We start from the raw sequence: 17,258 nt of genomic DNA on the forward strand, positions 1-17,258 counted from the left end.
AGTAAATTCTATGCTACATACTCACCTGAAAAAATATTGATAGTGAGAATCAAAATAATGATCATTTGTCTAAAGTTTACCTAATCACCAACTCAATACTATACTTCCCTGAGGCATGTTTAGTTTGAACAATAAGATAACGAATGATGTATATTATAATGTTAAATAGTAAATATACATCTCATAATGACTTTATTGGTCAAATCAAAATTTATTTATGTTTTATTACCATCGTTTGGTTTGATGTATGATATAAGTAATATATAGATAAGTAGTATAATGTAATAAAAAATAAATAAGAAGTGATAGTTAAAATTGTATTGGATTTGATTGATAGATTATGGTTTATTTGATTTGATTGATTAAATTTTATATAAAAATTTTAAATGACTATTTTGTCCTTTTAACAATAAATAAAATAAAAATTATATTATTTATAAGGGATAATATAGTAATTTAAATTCAATGATTTGATTGATGTGAGATAAATAATTAATGATTTGATTGATGTAAAATAAATAGTTAATATATAGATAAATAATATGATGAAAAGAACGTGGGATAAGATGAGATGAGTTATACATATATTAGTATTACCGTAAACAGAACGGTAAGTTGAATCATAATCACTTTCCTGATCACATCAAAATTTCTTTAATCGCAATATTTTGTTCCAATAAGCTAAATCTCAAATGAATATATTATCCTCATTTATTTTTATCTAATCTACGTATCCTTTATTTTTCTACAACTTCTTTCTCAAATTTAATCCGTTATCAATTCTTATTAAATTATCCTTACAAATTTTTAGTCATGATTCTCAATTATGTTATCAATTCTGATTAAATTACCCGTACAACGTTTTAGTAATAATTTTCACGTGCATTTATAATTATAAAAAAAACTAAGTATTTAGCTAAACAAGAAAAATAGTAGTATCGTTTCACCTATATAAATCATTATCATTTTACACATGTAATACATATATATATATATATATATATATATATATATATATATGAATGTTAAATAGATACAGGGTATGTCATGAGACAATCATACTATTTATGTCTATAAAATGGGTTGAACCGGTTTATATTTGTACTAAAAGTAACATTGTGGCATAAAAATTACTATTGTTTTATGACTTAAGTGACAGATCGCATTGGAGGTCCGTTCACAAAATTAACTAATTTGTATTCTTTATATTTCGGATTTTTTTTTAAATCTTCAAGTACGCCTTTGTTTATATTTTTCAATTCAAAAATATCTTTATCTATATTTTAAATTTTTAGATATTCTATCACTTCTAATAAAAAATTTATAAAAAATCATTAATTTGAACATTATAACAAAATTATCCTGTTTAATAAATATTTCAATGGTTGTGTACAAAAGTGTACTAGTAGTCATAACCTTTAGAAATTGATTCAAATGTTGGATTAATATAATAATTAATATCATATTTTTTTGAGCCATTTAATAGATTGGATACAATCGAAAAAAATATCCCAAAAAACAAAAATTTGTGTTTGCATGAAATGATTTGGATTTTTCAAAGGATTTGAAATGTATTATATGTACCAATTGAGCCATCACTAAAAATTCATGTATCAAATTTGCTATTTAATCAAAAGTTTACGTATTATTTTTTTTAACTCTAAAATATTAATAATTACAACAATTTGGATCAAAATAAAATATTAGAATTTGATCAAATACATGATGGCTTATAATAAATAAACGATAAATAATGAGATATTGTTGAAGATAAATTTGAGAAAAAAAAGTTAGTTTAAAATGAAGATTTGAGGACGTATTTGTAAGATTAAATAAAATTTCATCAAATTGATTATAACTTATAGTAAGATATATATTGATGGACTTATAATACTAGTCGATAGATTTTTTTTTAATTAAATAGTAAGAGAGATATTGATGGATTATAAGTCATCCACGTGAGCAATGCAGATGGTATTTCATATTTGATACAATAAAAGTTGTACACAACAAAATATTTTTATGTGGAAAAACATATAACTTAATTTCACTATTTTGAAAATTTAGTAAAAATCAAGCAAATAAATGCGGATCCTTGGTAATAAGGAAAGTAGTGGGTGCAATTTGCAGAATCGTGCATTATTTGATTTGCATTTATGAATATATATATAACTCGTTTTCCTTTACAACAATAAGTACTGCCCTCTATAGGCCAATCAAAATCTCCAACACAAAAAAGTTCCTTAAAATACGTTGGATTGGAGTCCTAGTTCTATTATAATTATAACTAGAAAAAGTCCAGGACTCCTAGTACAAATAGGAATCAAACAAATTCCCTATAAACATGTCCTTCAATCCAATCTAAATCTAAAACTTTGCCTTCTTTCATCATCAGATTGTCGAGAGAATACAATAGTCACGAATTCACATAGCAAATTAGCCATGGGGGAGAGCCAAGAGCTGGATTTGCCTCTGGGGTTTCTGTTTCTTCCGACGGATATGGAGTTGCTCGAATACTATTTGATTCCCAAGTTGAAGGGTGACCCTTTGCCTGCCAATATGATTGGGAGTCTTGATGATATCTACAAATATGACCCCGACCAAATTCCATTGGGTGAGCTTGTTTGGTGATTTGCTCCTGTTTATTCAAATCTTGTATTTGGTTTTGGTTTGGTGCTTTTTGCACCAAATTGCAACTCATGGGAATCGAACATGTGGTATTATCCATGATAATAATTATAACAACAATTTCGTCCCAAATAACTACAAAACTATGATGAATTTACGTGCACTTTGCAGATGAATTGAAGTATGCAAGAGAGAAAGAAGGGCACTTTTTCACGCAAAGAAGCTCAGATCAGAGTGCTTCGGCAAGAGCAACACCAAGTGGGAATTGGATAATTTGCAAAGAGAACATCCCCATTTGTAGAAAGAATAATGAAGTCATTGGATTCAAGAACAAGTTCTTGTTCTCCAATATAAAGGATCCCATTGATAGAGATCAAATATCCTACTGGAAGATTGTTGAGTACAGATGCAACCCCGATTTGATTTCAACTTCCAACAAACAAGTAAGTGCTTGTGTGAATAGTCTTGGAAAAATGCAGTTTTGAGCATTAAGGTAATGCTTGAAAGCTCTTGGAAAAAAAAAGAAAAGAAAAAAAAAAGAAAAAAAAGTGAGGGCAAACACTATTTAAATCAAATTGAGTATATCAAGGATTGAAATAACCCCAACTCAACTCATGGTTGGTGGAACCGTCCCGTCCAGTTCCTTGTGACCCTTGGTCACCTCTGCCTTAACAATTCCTATTCAGGTCATTCACAATTCCTTCCTACATATGCATATCATGCATGACCTTAAATCTAAATCTCAATTTATAGTCACTACAAATGTTATTTCAGTGCGTATTAGGATTGGAATAGCCTTAGGGCATGTTTGGTACGAGGAAATCAGGTGGAAATGAAATGAGAATTTATTTATTTTTATTATTTATAAAAGTATTAATAAAAAATATTATTATTTATTTATTATAAAAATATTATTATTATTATTTAATATTATTTTGAAAATAATAACTAATATTATTTATTTATTATAAAAATTAAAAAATAATATTATAATTTTATATTATTATAATAAAATAATTATTATTATTATAAAATAAAATTTTAAATTAGTTAAACTATATAATGATAATTTTATAATAATTGATAAATCTTCAATAATAATAATAAAAAGCTTATGAATAACTATTATTTTGATACATGTAGTTAAAATATGATTTTTTTATTAAAATAATTCCATTGCATTCTTTATTCATTTCAATAGTACCAATAGTTGGAATGAAATAAAACAATCATTTCATTCTCAATCTCATTCTATTTCAAGATTAAGTCCATTCCTAACTTATTTCTTTCTAACGTACCAATCATGTCTTATATATATATATGTATGAGTTGGTTATAAACTAATAGATTTTATATTTTCATGATATATTTTGTTCCTAAATATTTTTAGCATAACGCTTTTGTTATGAATTGATTATAAACTAATAGGTTTTGGAATGTGATGGTTTTTTATTTCTAAATACTATTGATATAAAGTTTGAAAGTAATATTGACGATTTATTAAATTTTTTTAAATTTTTTTTATCATATAGCGACTAAAATTGAAAAATTACATGATTTTTAATGTGTTCATTTTGAGACGGATCTCATTTGACCAAATTCACCCCAACCCGCAACATTTGTCATTTCTACCTATAATTTAATATATGCAGATGGGACTAACTATTTGCCGACTTCTCATTCCATTCTTTCTTTTTGTCTTTTTTCTTCAGATGGAAAATTTGGTAATTTGCAAAGTTCTTCACAAGACAAGGGTTGAGAAGGAGGATCCAGACGAGGAAGAAGAATTTGAATTTTAGCTCTGTTTGTTTCTGTTCTTGTCTCTTTTTCTTTTTTTGCTTTTGAACTACATCTTTCGTTTGGAAACATTGTACATAAGTTAACTATGATTTTCTTTTTTAATTTATTCCTACTAAAATCATGTGTAGCATTTCTAATTGTCCGAAAGTCACAATCAAAATGGTTATATGATCGTTTATTTTAGGGGGAAAACAAGTAAATTCGAGTAAATAATTTCATAGAAATATTACCGTATGGAACTGAAATCACTTTCTTGATCATCATTATGTTTTTTCTTCATATTTGAGAGAAATCAGAGAGAAGAATAAACAGGATATATAACAACAGAAACAGAGGAAACGCCAATAAAACATTCAAGATTCAAACACGGGCCTTTGCCAAGAATGCTGGAGACTTATTTATTTGCACCAGCCACAAATGTGATCTTGCTAAAAACGTGCTCGAGAATGCATGAGTCTATCGAAACCGCACATCGGTGGTGAACAACCCAGTTGTATCAAATGCAGTTTATTGGCTATTTACAAGTACCTCAGGTAGAGAAGGGAGAGGGAGATATAAACTAGGCCTGAGGGCAGTATGAAGTTGTAATGATATCGCGCAGACACCTCAAAGACCAACTTACATCGCGGATACAAACAGCAAATAATTCTCAAGATTTTACGTCTCCTCATTCTTTACCGGAGTCCATGCATCGTTCTTTCTGGAGCGTGACACGAATCCCAAGACATACCCAACGAAAGCTCCAAGAACAAGTAGACTGCCAATTTTAACATATGTTGATTGCAACCCAATCCTCGATGCAACAATATCAGCATTAACAAAACCATTAAAAATTTGGCCAGAGGCCATGATCTCGACTGCGTCATGCACTTCCCCATCATGGTTCCCCACATAAGATAGCGTGAGTTTCTTCATATTGGCAACAAGTCTGATGTACCCAAATTCACCTCCACGATACAAGGACCGCAGGGGTTGCGGGAAGATGGGATCGGTGGGGTGGGTTGACCTTGGTTGCCAGATCGGTTGCCAATCCTGTCCAGCCATCCCGATCACCAAATGCACAGGGAAAGCCTTCCACTCTTCCCCGCTCTTGCCCAAACTTCCACAAGTGAAGTTATTTAGAGGACAAAAGCGTTCATATCTATGTACATGTCCCCACAATGCAAGTGTAACCTTGTTCTTGACAAGAAGCGGTTCTAGGTGCTCGAGTAATCGCTCCCTGAAAGGGGCATCTCTTGTTTCGTAGCTTGTTGTGTACATTGGCCGGTGCCCTTGAACGATAACGAAAGGGGTTTTTTTCCTATCCACCGACTCCAAGTCGTTTTTCAGAAAATCATATTGCTTGCTACCTTGAAGGAAATCAGTCTCTGTAGAAAAGTAAACAAAATGAACTACTCCCATATCGAAAGAGTAATAAAGATTTCTTGTAGCAGGGGCTCTAGTTCCCGTAGGCTCAGAGGAATTCCCAGGCATGTGGAATCTAAGACTATATGGCACCCCACACTCTCCACCCCCATCTGTCCCATAAACTGCATAAGACCAGTCGGGTTTCCAAGGCTGTGAAGGCCAATCATATTCATGGTTGCCGATACAAACATGGTAAGGAACCTTGGACGCAACTGGTTCTATCTGGTTAAAAAAGTTGTCCCACAACCAAGAATAGCCTCTGGCATAGCTGATATCTCCAATATGTGAGATCAAGGCTGGCTTGTCACCAATAGCTTCGATATCACGTTTTATCCAATTAATAGTGGCTATGCTTTCTTCTTGGATACGCACAAAAGTTGAGTAAGGTGTTGCAGTCCCCATGTCTCCAAATAAGAAAGCTATCGTTTCACTCGAATCCCCAGTTTGTGACACGAAGCTGTAAGTTGTGCTCCAACCCCCAGAATCACTACCAACCTTTCATGGTGAATCACAGAAAGAAAATTAGATTCTTGCTATGAAAGGAGAAGATATAAATAATAATGTTCTATAATTTGTTAAAATGAAACGAAAAGGATATAGATACCACTTGATTCCAAGTTCAAATCTTCACAAATAACTTACACAGCTAAACACCCGTAAGAAACACTACCTATATTTCATTTTGCACAAACATTTGTGAGCAAGAAAGTGATAATCTTTATCCTAAAAAAAAAAGGAATATGAGAATCTTATCTAAAAACCACAAATAGAGATTAAAATATACCTGATAATAGTATCTCTTTCCTTCATCCAAGCCAATCATCACTCCATCATGTATAAACCCAGGGTCTCTCCACCCAATGCTCTCATTTGCCGGAGCATCACACATGTCCTCCCTCTCATACCTCGATACCTGGGTAGCTGCAACCTTACCCAATTTGTCCCGGGTCAACCCGTATTTCACGAAACTATCTTTCCCATCAGGTGTCACAAAGAGTACCCGCATCTCCCCAACCCGACCCGTCAACGCCAGATGCACTTGCTCCGGTCCCCGGCCATGTTCAAAACTAACCATCTCCGACAGGGCCAACAAGTGGCGGGTCGCGGGTATGGGATTGTGGTCGTGGTCGTGCTTTTTCGGGTTGATTTCGGACTCGTCCCAGTGGAAGATCCGAAACTGATAATCGGATCGCAAGTTGACTAGAGTGATCGTGATGGAACCCGACCCCGATTCCCATCCGGGCGACGAGGAAAGGAAAACGTAGCCGATGAAATTATCGTTGGACGAATTCGACGGCGAATAAATGCCGAGCCAGTCGAGCCGCGCCGGTGTATCAACTCCCGACCATGAAATCGTGATTGGGTCGCCTGATTTGGGGATGACATTCGGAGTTATCGAAATCGAGGTTTGGGTAGATGAAGAAGACAAGGGTGGAAGACAGAGAACGGACAGAAGGAACATCAGCTTACATCGGATCATAGTTTCGATCAAAATACCAGATACTTGCTCGAATTTCTGTAGGCAGAAATCTTGGAAATATCCAAGAATCGGTGGGATTTCAGGTGAAAATAAGAGGTTACGTAGATTAAAAGGCAAGAACTCCTTCCTGAAGCGATCCGATGGCTGCTTTATTTATCGTCAAATCAATCAAACTGGCAAACTTTGCAAGCAAGATCACAGGATATTCCAAATTCCCATCCGACTTGATTCGACTGAATGTGCTGCGAAAATATTTTTATTTTCATTTTTACAGGTAATGATAATAACAAATGAAATGGTGTTTATATTATAAATTATTAAAGATTTCGACTATGAATCTAATCCGACTTAAATCATTAATTCACGCTTAAAAAGGACAAAACTGAAACAAGGTTTTTTTCACAAATATGGCCATATGGGTAGTTTTATCGACCGATAATTTAGCACGAGAAAATTTGCTTAAAATCTTATATCCAAACATAATTTTGCATTCGGTTCATGTTAGAAAAAAATGTATTTTAGAACTTCATGATCCACACAAAAATATTTATGCACTTCTTGGGTCCATATATTTTTAAACGAGTGAAAATCAATACAAAAAATTGAAAAAATAGTATTAACATATGATATTTGAATACTAACAGTGTGTTTAGATTAATAAAAAAATGGGATTTGGAATTTGAATTAGAATTGAAATTGGATTTGAAATTGAATTTGAATTTGGAATTCGTGAAATTGAAATTTCGTTTTGGTGTTTGGTAAAAATTTAAAATATAGGAGTGTGAAATGATAATATAATTTTTTAGATAATAGAAATTTTGTAAAATTTTCAAAGAAAAATTGAAATATAAGATTAAGTTATATAAATATATTTTTTAAAAATTTTATTATAGTTTTTAAAACTCAAATCCGATGAAATCCCACAAAATCCAACCAATTTCATAAGAATTTCATTTAGTTGAATGAAATCACATGAAATCCTGTCAAATAACAATGTCATTTCGAAATCCTATTTTACCAAACACTAAAATGATATTTGTAATTCCGAATATCATCAATATATTTTAATTTAAAAACTTTAAATATTTATATATAATAAAATATATATATTTACGATATACATATATATATATACATATATATACATATATATATATATATATATATATAATATCAAATATGTTAGGATCAGTTCAGGGGTGAATTGAATATACTCTAGGGGTCAACTGATTGGTTAGTTGACTGCTGCTTGTGCAGTTGTGAGTTCAGTTGTGATTAGTAACCAGACTCTTGTCTTTTTCGTGTTTCGATGTTAATTGAATAACAAATAATTATGTTCGAAAATATGTCAACTAATAGATTAGAACTAATATCAATGGAAAGACTGAAAGGTAAACTGAAAGTAAGAACTCAAGAGATTTTTCTGGATGTTTGGAGACCCAACTGCTCCCACGTCACCTCTTTTTCTCCTTGGAAGGTTTCCATTAAAAGACTTTGAATATTACAAGCACTTTGCAACACCCCGATTCAGCTTAGAACTTATCCAACTATCTAACTGAAACTCCTAGCCTCTACTCAAAAATTCATTCCTCGACTGAATTCTGAATTCACTTACAACCGAATGTGTGCGTACAAACATCTAACTGATCTATTATAGAGTATTACAAATCGATATAGACTTAGCACAATTGATCCTACACTTGATTAAATATAACTTGAAGCGTGTGCTTGATTAGTTTTCTTCATTAGCTCTTGATAGCTTTAGTTGACTTTGTAAGAGTACAAGTTTGCTTGAATTTCAGAGTCACTGGCTTGCTAGCTCTTTCTCAACTGATCTTGGTCTACTATATATAGCTTTCAACTATAACAATCATAATATTCAAATTGAGTGTGTCCAAGTAAAAGATCCATTTTTTTGTCTTTAGTGCTTCTGCAGAGTAGCCATTTGTAAGAAAAACTCTATCCCAAGTTTATTGGCTTTAACTTATGGTCTATGAGAATTTGATCGACTAATTGTACTATGTCAATTTCGTTATGCTAAACTGAATCCAGTTGGGCGTGTTGGACGTGACTAGTCCAGTTGAGGTTTCATCCAGTTTAGTTTGTGGACTAATTGGCTCAGATCAGTTGACTTGTACTATTGATATCTTCGATTAGTCACGTGGACCAAGTCAATTCATTTCCAGTTGATGTATTTTATTTCAATTGAGAACTTGTCCAGTTGTGTAATGACTTCAGTTGACTTATGGACAATTTCAGTTATCGTAATAGTTTGTCAACAACGAAACTATAAGTGTTCCAACAGGTTTTTCCTTTTTGGTGTTGACAAAACCTTCACATGTAACTCAGTATTTAGGAAAAATAATTCATTGTAGTCCACTGTAACTGTTCTTCAAAATTGGCTTTTAGAATATTCAAAATCTTGAATTTTTCAGTTCTACTCTGCTTCAACTTATTCTTCGTAAACACTTTCACTTCTTAAATATTTCTCTAAAGGGTTAACCCCGAAGAGGACCTCATCTCACATGAATCAGAGGCTCATTGGCTCATGCGAAGGTTAAATCGAGGGATGTGCACGAGCGGCAGAGACCTGAGAGAGGGAGCAACATGACCAACCCTCAGAGCATACCCCCACAATATTTCAGCAGAAAATATGTTCCACACGAGGATTGAACACACCCGCAACGCTGAGGAATTTCTTTCCACGTCACCTCAGGTCTTACCAACTCGCCTATGCCCCGTGGGCACTTCGTAAATATTCTTTGCATACTCTTCTGCTTCATGCAGTTTCTAACTTTGCTTAAATTATCCTGAATCATCTTGATACCACTTGTTAGAAATCTATTTGATAAAAAAAACGGTCATCGACCTTCAGTCTCTGCTGCTTCTGCCTTATGATTTGATGACTTTCCCCTTTGATCTTTTCTAAATATAATTATGTTTTTTTAAATAAAAAAAATAAATCAAAATAAGTAAAAAATCTACTAAATAATATTTTTTTTAAAAATTTCAAAACCAATAATCAAAAATATATTTTTTTAATACCATAAAAATATATTAATTTTAAATTTTAAATATAGAATATAATTATTTGGGAGGGATATTAGAAATAATTTCAAAAAATAGGTGCATGGGTCGCACTGGTTTTAAACCGGCTCACCGGTTCAAGGTTGATCCGATTGGTTTTGACCAGGTTCAATTGGTTTTGAACGGTTTGAGTCGAACCAGTCTCTTCGATTTTAAAAACACTGATTTAACAAATAAATTATATGTAATATATGTATTAATATGAAAAATTACATATTACTCATATAATAATATCTCAATAATGTGTGGATATTTCTGCTCATATGTAGATCCACCGAAAAATTTTAGACACTAACATATATTGATAAATATTTATCCATTTTTTTCAATCAATAGATCTATAATATGAGAAAATGTATATTTGAACAAATAAATATATTAGAGTGAATATATATATATATATATATATATATATATATATATATTAATTTTAAATATGAATTCTTCGCTACTAATATTTTTATTTATCATGTGGGATACATGTGTAGAAAATTAATGAATCTCTATGATAAAATAATAATAATAATAATAATAACGATTTTTTTAAATAATAGTTAATAATAATAATAATAATAATAATAATAATAATAATAATAATAATAATAATAATAATAATAATAATAATAATAATAATAATTTAATGAATCTTATAACGTATCTATCTAAACTTTTTTTCCGTATTTTAATATAAAACATATATATATTATTATATATTATAATGTATAAACCTCTTAAAGAGAATCTTTGATATTTTTAACAGACGTGTAAATTTACACTAACCTTTCTTCCAAGATATTTAACAATTACAAGGTGTAAAAAATATATCGTTTATTAAAAAAACTTTTCAATTAATCTTCTTATCCTAAACCATTCTCTCACTATTCTAAATGAAAGCAAATGTTTCCACGTTGACTTGTAAATTTACACTAACCATTTCATTTAGCCTTTTGATAATACCCAATATCCAAATCATTTTCACCAATTTGAAATGTGAATCCAAAATGTTATATTTACAGCACCCTCAACATCTAAACATAAGAAACACCCAATATCCAAAGCATTTTCACAAATCTGAAATGTGAATCCAAGATGTTATATTTACAAGCACCCTCAACATCTCTAAACATAAGAAACAGAGTGCACCATTTGAGAAGAATAGGAGGAAGATAATTACCACTCCATAATAAATTCATGGTCTTGCAGCTAAATTGCTATAAAGGCAAAACCAAATCATATGAGTGATCAACTGATTGGGGACAATGGTCAAGATCTAATCTCTCGTCCTAGCCAATCCAAAGCAGGATATGCGAAATACAGCACCAAGAATGCTGGGAGCGCAAAGAGTACTGTGATCACCAGGTATAGCATTAGGACGGTGGCACAAGTAGGTAGTACAAATAGGATGATCACAAGTAAGATAACCAGTGGAAGCTTAGTTGTCATGTGGATGAAAAAATCCAGGGATTTGTGAAAGGATATCTGGGGCCTAACGGGTAGTAGGCTCTCACTGCTGCGGTTACTGTTACTGCTAGAACTTGTACGACCAAGTCGATGCATCCTCATGTGAGCAAAGCTCGAAGAGTAGTTTCCGTTTCCAATTATCGACGTGCACCTTGGAGACCAAACTTGTTGACGGTCTCTGCAGATAGAGGAAGGAGACTTTACCCTGTCACCATTTCTGCTCTCAACCATCCAGAGAAGGAAGAAATTCTTGCTAGGAAATTTCAGGTTACCCTTGTACACCAATCGAAATGTCAACAAATTGCACCAAGGACAAGAAATGAAAAGTGGAACCTGGATCTGTTGAGTGGAAAATTTCAGAGCAGCCCATCGAAGACCAAGGACACAATTCTTGCATATTGTGTGGCCACACCACAAAACGTAGGGTACATTCTCGACAATGTTGAAAGATTCCCAGCATATGGGGCATTCCAATCCTTCGTCGGTGCTCACATTCGAAGCCGTCTCATCATCGGAAAAATCATGACAAGCTCTAACTAACTCAGTGTTGTTTTTCTTTGGTCCAAATTCTGCGATGGAACGTGATAAAGATCTCCACATAATGGCTTTCAAGGAAAACTTCACCTCGTTCTGCTATTTGAGCTTTCGTGGACCAGATTCATCCCGATGATAAACTTCCGGGATACATAATCAGGAACCAGAAGCTATGCTGATGAATTTCATGCATTAGTCCACAGAGGCCTAGTCACAGAAACAAGATGCAAAACAAAAGTGCAGGAAAAACTAAATTTTTTTAGCGCATTGGCATACGAAATCTTTCCAGCTCAAGATTGGCGCACACCTTTAGTGGTGTAACTGTGACTTGAGCAACCTGATTCATGGACGGCCAGGATTTCTCTCAATGAGTCCAACTATCTACTAACAGGTTCGCAAATTTACCCTCATCATGCCAACATAAAATGCAGCCACCGTTGATTATTGCAGGTTAAAAATTATTCAAACATGAGATTGAAACTCATTAATCATAAATTCTCAGAAACTATAAATGGAATGAACATCATAGATAACTTAATCTAAAAGAGAATATCTGAACAGAAATAAGCTACATATGCCCGTGAAGATAGTAGCAGAGGCAACGAATCAGATGATGATCATCCTCTTTGGTATAAACATATAAAAACCTTGTAATTTTCCTAACATCACCCGCTGAACACCCAAAAAGTTCATAATTTTTTTCCCAAATACGAAATCACATCAACCCTTCCAAATCCTGCTTAATTCCAAATTCACAACGACCCTGACCAAACGCCGACTTCAAAATTTACAGCCAAGCCAAAACGATTGCAAATAAACCACAACTTCACAACCCTAAAGCACGATCACGACCCAAATCAACAAATTCCAGAATTCGACCGTAATTATACATATAAAAAATAAACTTTGAAAAAGTATCAATGGTTATCAAAATGCATGGCCATGATTAACGCTTCCATTCGACCGCAAAATGCCACAAAGCACAAACCTTTACGCACCAATCAATATAAACAAACATATGATCACAAAATACATCCACTCTTACATCATGAAACCACAATCAAATAACCAAGAACCCCAAAAACAAATATTTCCAAAATGGGACTTGCATGAAACGCGAAAATTTCCAAAAACTTACCGTAATGGTGGCATAAATTTGACGTTTTCACCTGGAATTAAGACGAAAAAGAAGAGATGAGAAGAGAAGAGAGAGAAATAGTATTTTCTCCCTCTCTTCTCTATTTCTCTAATATTTGGAGAAATTATAAAGAATTGGGACATTGCTGGAAAATCTATTTACCTCGCAAGAGAAATATGACCAGACGACGTCGTTTAACGGTTGCAGGTAAAGTTAACGGTGTGGTGCTACATTACGTGTTCCGTTAACTCCCCCGTTATAAATAACGGTAAAGTTAATGAGTGCCACGGTGCCACCAATAAGAGGATCGTGAGGGCTACTTCCAAACCCACATGGCATAGGCGAGTAATTGGTAAGGCCTGAGGTGACTTGAGAATAGATTTCTCAGCGTTGCGGGTTCGATCCTCGTGTGGAGCATATTCTCTGCTGAAATATTGTGGGAGTATGCTCTGGGGGTTGTGCCATGTTGATAACTCCTTAAGGTTCCTGTCGCTCGCACATCCTTTTATTTAACCTACGCATGACCCAATGAGCTTCTGACTCATGTGGAATTGGGTTCCCTTCGATGTCAACTCTTTTTCTGAGGGCTACTTCCAAGTTTTATGGCCTCTATACTTTTTTTTTTTTTATTATTCGCATGTATAATTTGTGTAATTTCACGCTAATGTAAATAATTATTCACTAAAATTTGTTAGAGTAGATGTCCTGCAAGCAAACTATTGACTAGAGATTTTATTGAATCAAATGTAATAAACAATTTTTATTTTAATATAATTACTCTTTTACTCAATTCTGGCATTTACTTTATCTGCAAACTCATGCAAGCTGCATAGATAAATACCTTGAATATACTATTGTAAATAAATATGAGGTTGTACATGTGATGACAATCATGAAACACATATTTTAATTACTGTATATTCTAAATTAAGTTCCTAGTCGATTGGGCCGTCCAAAATAAGGATAAGGATCGCTCGAACTCGAGACTAGAATTTGTGATGTTGTGTACCAAGTTTCATTGATATGGACATAGAGATGTTCAATCATACAGATTGGTGCTCATACGATGAGTTAACTGAACTACCCTCCCTCGGATTTCCCAAGTGGTTATTATTCATCGAGTGGATAAATCTATGGTTATGGTTGTACACCATTAGTCCTTACGACCCGAGACAACACTGAGGCTCTGCAAGCTAGGATTGTGCTTTGAATCGTTTACCGACTCCAAGAGGGTCATCAGGTGGCGAGATTGGGTACAGTTACAACACATGTAGGAGCTAGTGTATTGTAGTCGGGAATTCACCGCTTACCTATGGGTGTGGATATCCTATGTGATCTTATGAGATAATAGTGCATGGAATCTCTGGTCAGAGTATAAAATTTGCATTAGGGTAAAGTTTTCCTAGTTATACATACGATGACACTATGTATTCTCTTAGATGCATCACATTGTTGTCGAACTTCACATGCAACTCTCGATGAACCAATGGTTGCAGAGTCGATCGGGATATATGAGATGAAGGGACCGTACTGTACGATAACCATAATCGATTGGTTCTTGCAAGCACTATCAGTGATACTTAGGAAATCATGGGGCGATGCTACTAGACGCTCTTACCATGATTCGATGGATTCAATCAAAAATGAATTCTAAAATTCTTATGATCAAGGAGTTGATGATGCATAGAATGAGGCTAATAAGGGTAAGCCCGTATAAAGGACAATGTCCTGCATGATAAGTTATTAAAGTAATGGACTTTAATAAATTAATAATATTTTAGTTGGACTACAATAAGACCCATTAGTTATAATAATACATAGTATTAATTTATATAAGAAAATAATATTATACCATGATAAAACAACTTACACACAAAGGCAAAACTTGCAACGCATGTATATGTATCTTTCGAAAATAAATTTAAAAGGACATGCAGATTTCGAAATTGAATCTTGAATTATCGCTTGCAGATTTCGAAACTATCAATCTTTATTGCATGCATAATTTTGAATTTTATATATATATATAAGTTAGTGGAGCTAGTTTAAGAGACCCTTTTTGAATTGCAAAATAATTTCGAAGGTTTGCTGAAAATTTTGAATGCAACCTTGCGAAATTGCTCTCTCAATTTTGTTATAGGAATCGGCCAATCCTAATTAATAGGAACTCGTGTCATTATTCCCTTTTGTTTAATCTCAACGCAAAATTTTCTTTTTTCTCTAGTGCGAGTTAGAAGAGAAATATGTAAACTGGTCGTGGACTTGATTCGGAGATTAAAGAAGGAGATACTCCAGTTGATCGTTCGTAAAAAATTACAACAAGAGTTATATTCGCTAATCTCGGTATAGTTGGTGTCAAGTGAAATATTCACTAAACATATAATTTCGTAAACATCTTATGAATGTCAATTAAACCATACGAGTGTTCAAGAATGTTTTGAATGTCAAAACGAAAAATTTTAAACTTTCGCTGTGACTTTATTATTTAAAAAATTATATATTTTAAATTTATATATATTCTTTTGGTATATATCAAAATTTTTAATTTCATACTGTTGTCATACCATATCATTCTGAATTCTTCGGTATATCAAAAATTTTGATAAATTTTGTATTTTTGCGATCAGCAAACTCGGTATAGCGAACATTTCGATATTTTTTTCTCACCCATGTGACCTTAATTATAAGGCACAACTTCATTGAAAAGTATAATGTAATGATTTTTTTTTTTACATTAAATTCAAGTTCAATCCAACAATAATATGTGGATCTATCCCTAATTATTATTAGTATTATCTGTAAAATCCATAAATAAGTTCCTTATATATAATGAATAATATAATATTTAATTCTAAAACTTTAATATATTTTAAGAATTTATCTCGATCTGGTTTTTCTTTTCTTTTCTTTTCTTTTTCTTTTATTTTTTTTTTAAAAAAGATTGATAGTGTACAACACTTCAAATACTTGTGAATAAACGTCAATGTATAAGTTTATTTTGTTAACAAAATTTCTTACTCCTGTAAAACGCAAATCCTTACATTTATATTCAACACAAGAACTCTTTGTTGATCAATGAAATCCGGACATCTCCACAATCCTTACATTCATATTCAACACAAGAACTCTTTGTTGATCAATGAAATCCGGATATCTCCACAATGGTATAATATTGTCCACTTTGGACACAAGCCCTCATGATTTTGCTTTTGAAATCACCCAAAAAATCTCATATTAATGAAGATATCATTCCATATATTAATGCATGGTCTTTTCCTTGATCTTTCAATGTGGGACTTTGGTTGACTACCCAATAATCCTCCTCTCAAACGAAGTCTCACGATCATTCACATGGTCCGGGCCTCCACTCAATTCGTCCTCCAATCGAGGTCACTCCTCTTCACTGCGTTGAGACACACGTCTTATATGAATTCCTGAGAGCATCACACTCGAGAGCTTATCACGAATTTTTTATCGGGAGCCCTCACCCTCATTCGTTTAAGTCTCTGAGGATTCCACCCACAATGGCTCAATCAGACCATGACTCGTTCTCACGGACGGCGCCATTTCTTGATCAATGGAATCCGGATATCTCCACAATGATATGATATTGTCCACTTTAGGTACAAGCCCTCATGTTTTTGTTTTTGGAACCACCCAAAAGGCCTCATACCAATGGGGATATCATTCCATATATTAACTCATTGTCTTTCCCTTGATCTT

The 17,258-nt window shown here is 33.1% G+C and overlaps 3 protein-coding genes across 6 annotated transcripts; 1 reads left to right on the top strand and 2 right to left on the bottom strand.

Annotated features, from left to right (window-relative positions):
- Positions 1 to 2,168: 2,168 nt before the first annotated feature.
- Positions 2,169 to 4,638, top strand: LOC140873183 (NAC domain-containing protein 96-like). Its single transcript, XM_073276545.1, has 3 exons — positions 2,169 to 2,614; positions 2,800 to 3,071; positions 4,341 to 4,638. The coding sequence occupies exons 1-3, from the start codon at positions 2,443 to 2,445 to the stop codon at positions 4,425 to 4,427; spliced, it is 531 nt and encodes a 176-aa protein (XP_073132646.1). The 5' UTR covers positions 2,169 to 2,442; the 3' UTR covers positions 4,428 to 4,638.
- Positions 4,639 to 4,677: 39 nt separating this feature from the next.
- On the bottom strand, positions 4,678 to 7,615 carry LOC140866882 (probable inactive purple acid phosphatase 2). The gene is made up of 2 exons (XM_073272266.1): positions 6,620 to 7,615; positions 4,678 to 6,330 (listed from the first exon to the last, which is right to left on the bottom strand). Exons 1-2 carry the CDS (start codon positions 7,313 to 7,315, stop codon positions 5,086 to 5,088), a joined length of 1,941 nt encoding a protein of 646 aa, XP_073128367.1. The 5' UTR covers positions 7,316 to 7,615; the 3' UTR covers positions 4,678 to 5,085.
- Positions 7,616 to 11,360: 3,745 nt separating this feature from the next.
- LOC140875241 (uncharacterized) lies at positions 11,361 to 13,661 on the bottom strand. Of its 4 annotated transcripts, XM_073278877.1 has the most exons (3): positions 13,536 to 13,581; positions 12,705 to 12,778; positions 11,361 to 12,572 (listed from the first exon to the last, which is right to left on the bottom strand). In XM_073278877.1, exon 3 carries the CDS (start codon positions 12,461 to 12,463, stop codon positions 11,666 to 11,668), a length of 798 nt encoding a protein of 265 aa, XP_073134978.1. In that variant the 5' UTR covers positions 12,464 to 12,572; positions 12,705 to 12,778; positions 13,536 to 13,581; the 3' UTR covers positions 11,361 to 11,665. The 4 variants fall into 4 exon arrangements, with proteins under 4 accessions (XP_073134978.1, XP_073134977.1, XP_073134979.1 ...); XM_073278876.1 differs by lacking the exon at positions 12,705 to 12,778 and having other exon boundaries at positions 13,536 to 13,661; XM_073278878.1 differs by lacking the exon at positions 12,705 to 12,778 and having other exon boundaries at positions 11,361 to 12,567; positions 13,536 to 13,631.
- Between the last annotated feature and the right edge of the window lie 3,597 nt (positions 13,662 to 17,258).

The sequence above is a fragment of the Henckelia pumila genome, chromosome 1 (genome assembly GCF_033568475.1).
Source record: "Henckelia pumila isolate YLH828 chromosome 1, ASM3356847v2, whole genome shotgun sequence".
Classification (NCBI taxonomy): Eukaryota; Viridiplantae; Streptophyta; class Magnoliopsida; order Lamiales; family Gesneriaceae; genus Henckelia; species Henckelia pumila.

Bases quoted from the DNA above. Each gene is read 5' to 3' on its own strand.
- LOC140873183 (XM_073276545.1), top strand. From the start codon at position 2,443: ATGGGGGAGAGCCAAGAGCTGGATTTGCCTCTGGGGTTTCTGTTTCTT. The intron at 2,615-2,799 runs GTGAGCTTGTTT...TGCACTTTGCAG, and splicing joins CCCCGACCAAATTCCATTGG to ATGAATTGAAGTATGCAAGA. The intron at 3,072-4,340 runs GTAAGTGCTTGT...TTTTTTCTTCAG, and splicing joins TTTCAACTTCCAACAAACAA to ATGGAAAATTTGGTAATTTG.
- LOC140875241 (XM_073278876.1), bottom strand. From the start codon at position 12,463: ATGTGGAGATCTTTATCACGTTCCATCGCAGAATTTGGACCAAAGAAA.
- LOC140866882 (XM_073272266.1), bottom strand. From the start codon at position 7,315: ATGATCCGATGTAAGCTGATGTTCCTTCTGTCCGTTCTCTGTCTTCCA. The intron at 6,331-6,619 runs GTATATTTTAAT...TCACCATGAAAG, and splicing joins GAAAGAGATACTATTATCAG to GTTGGTAGTGATTCTGGGGG.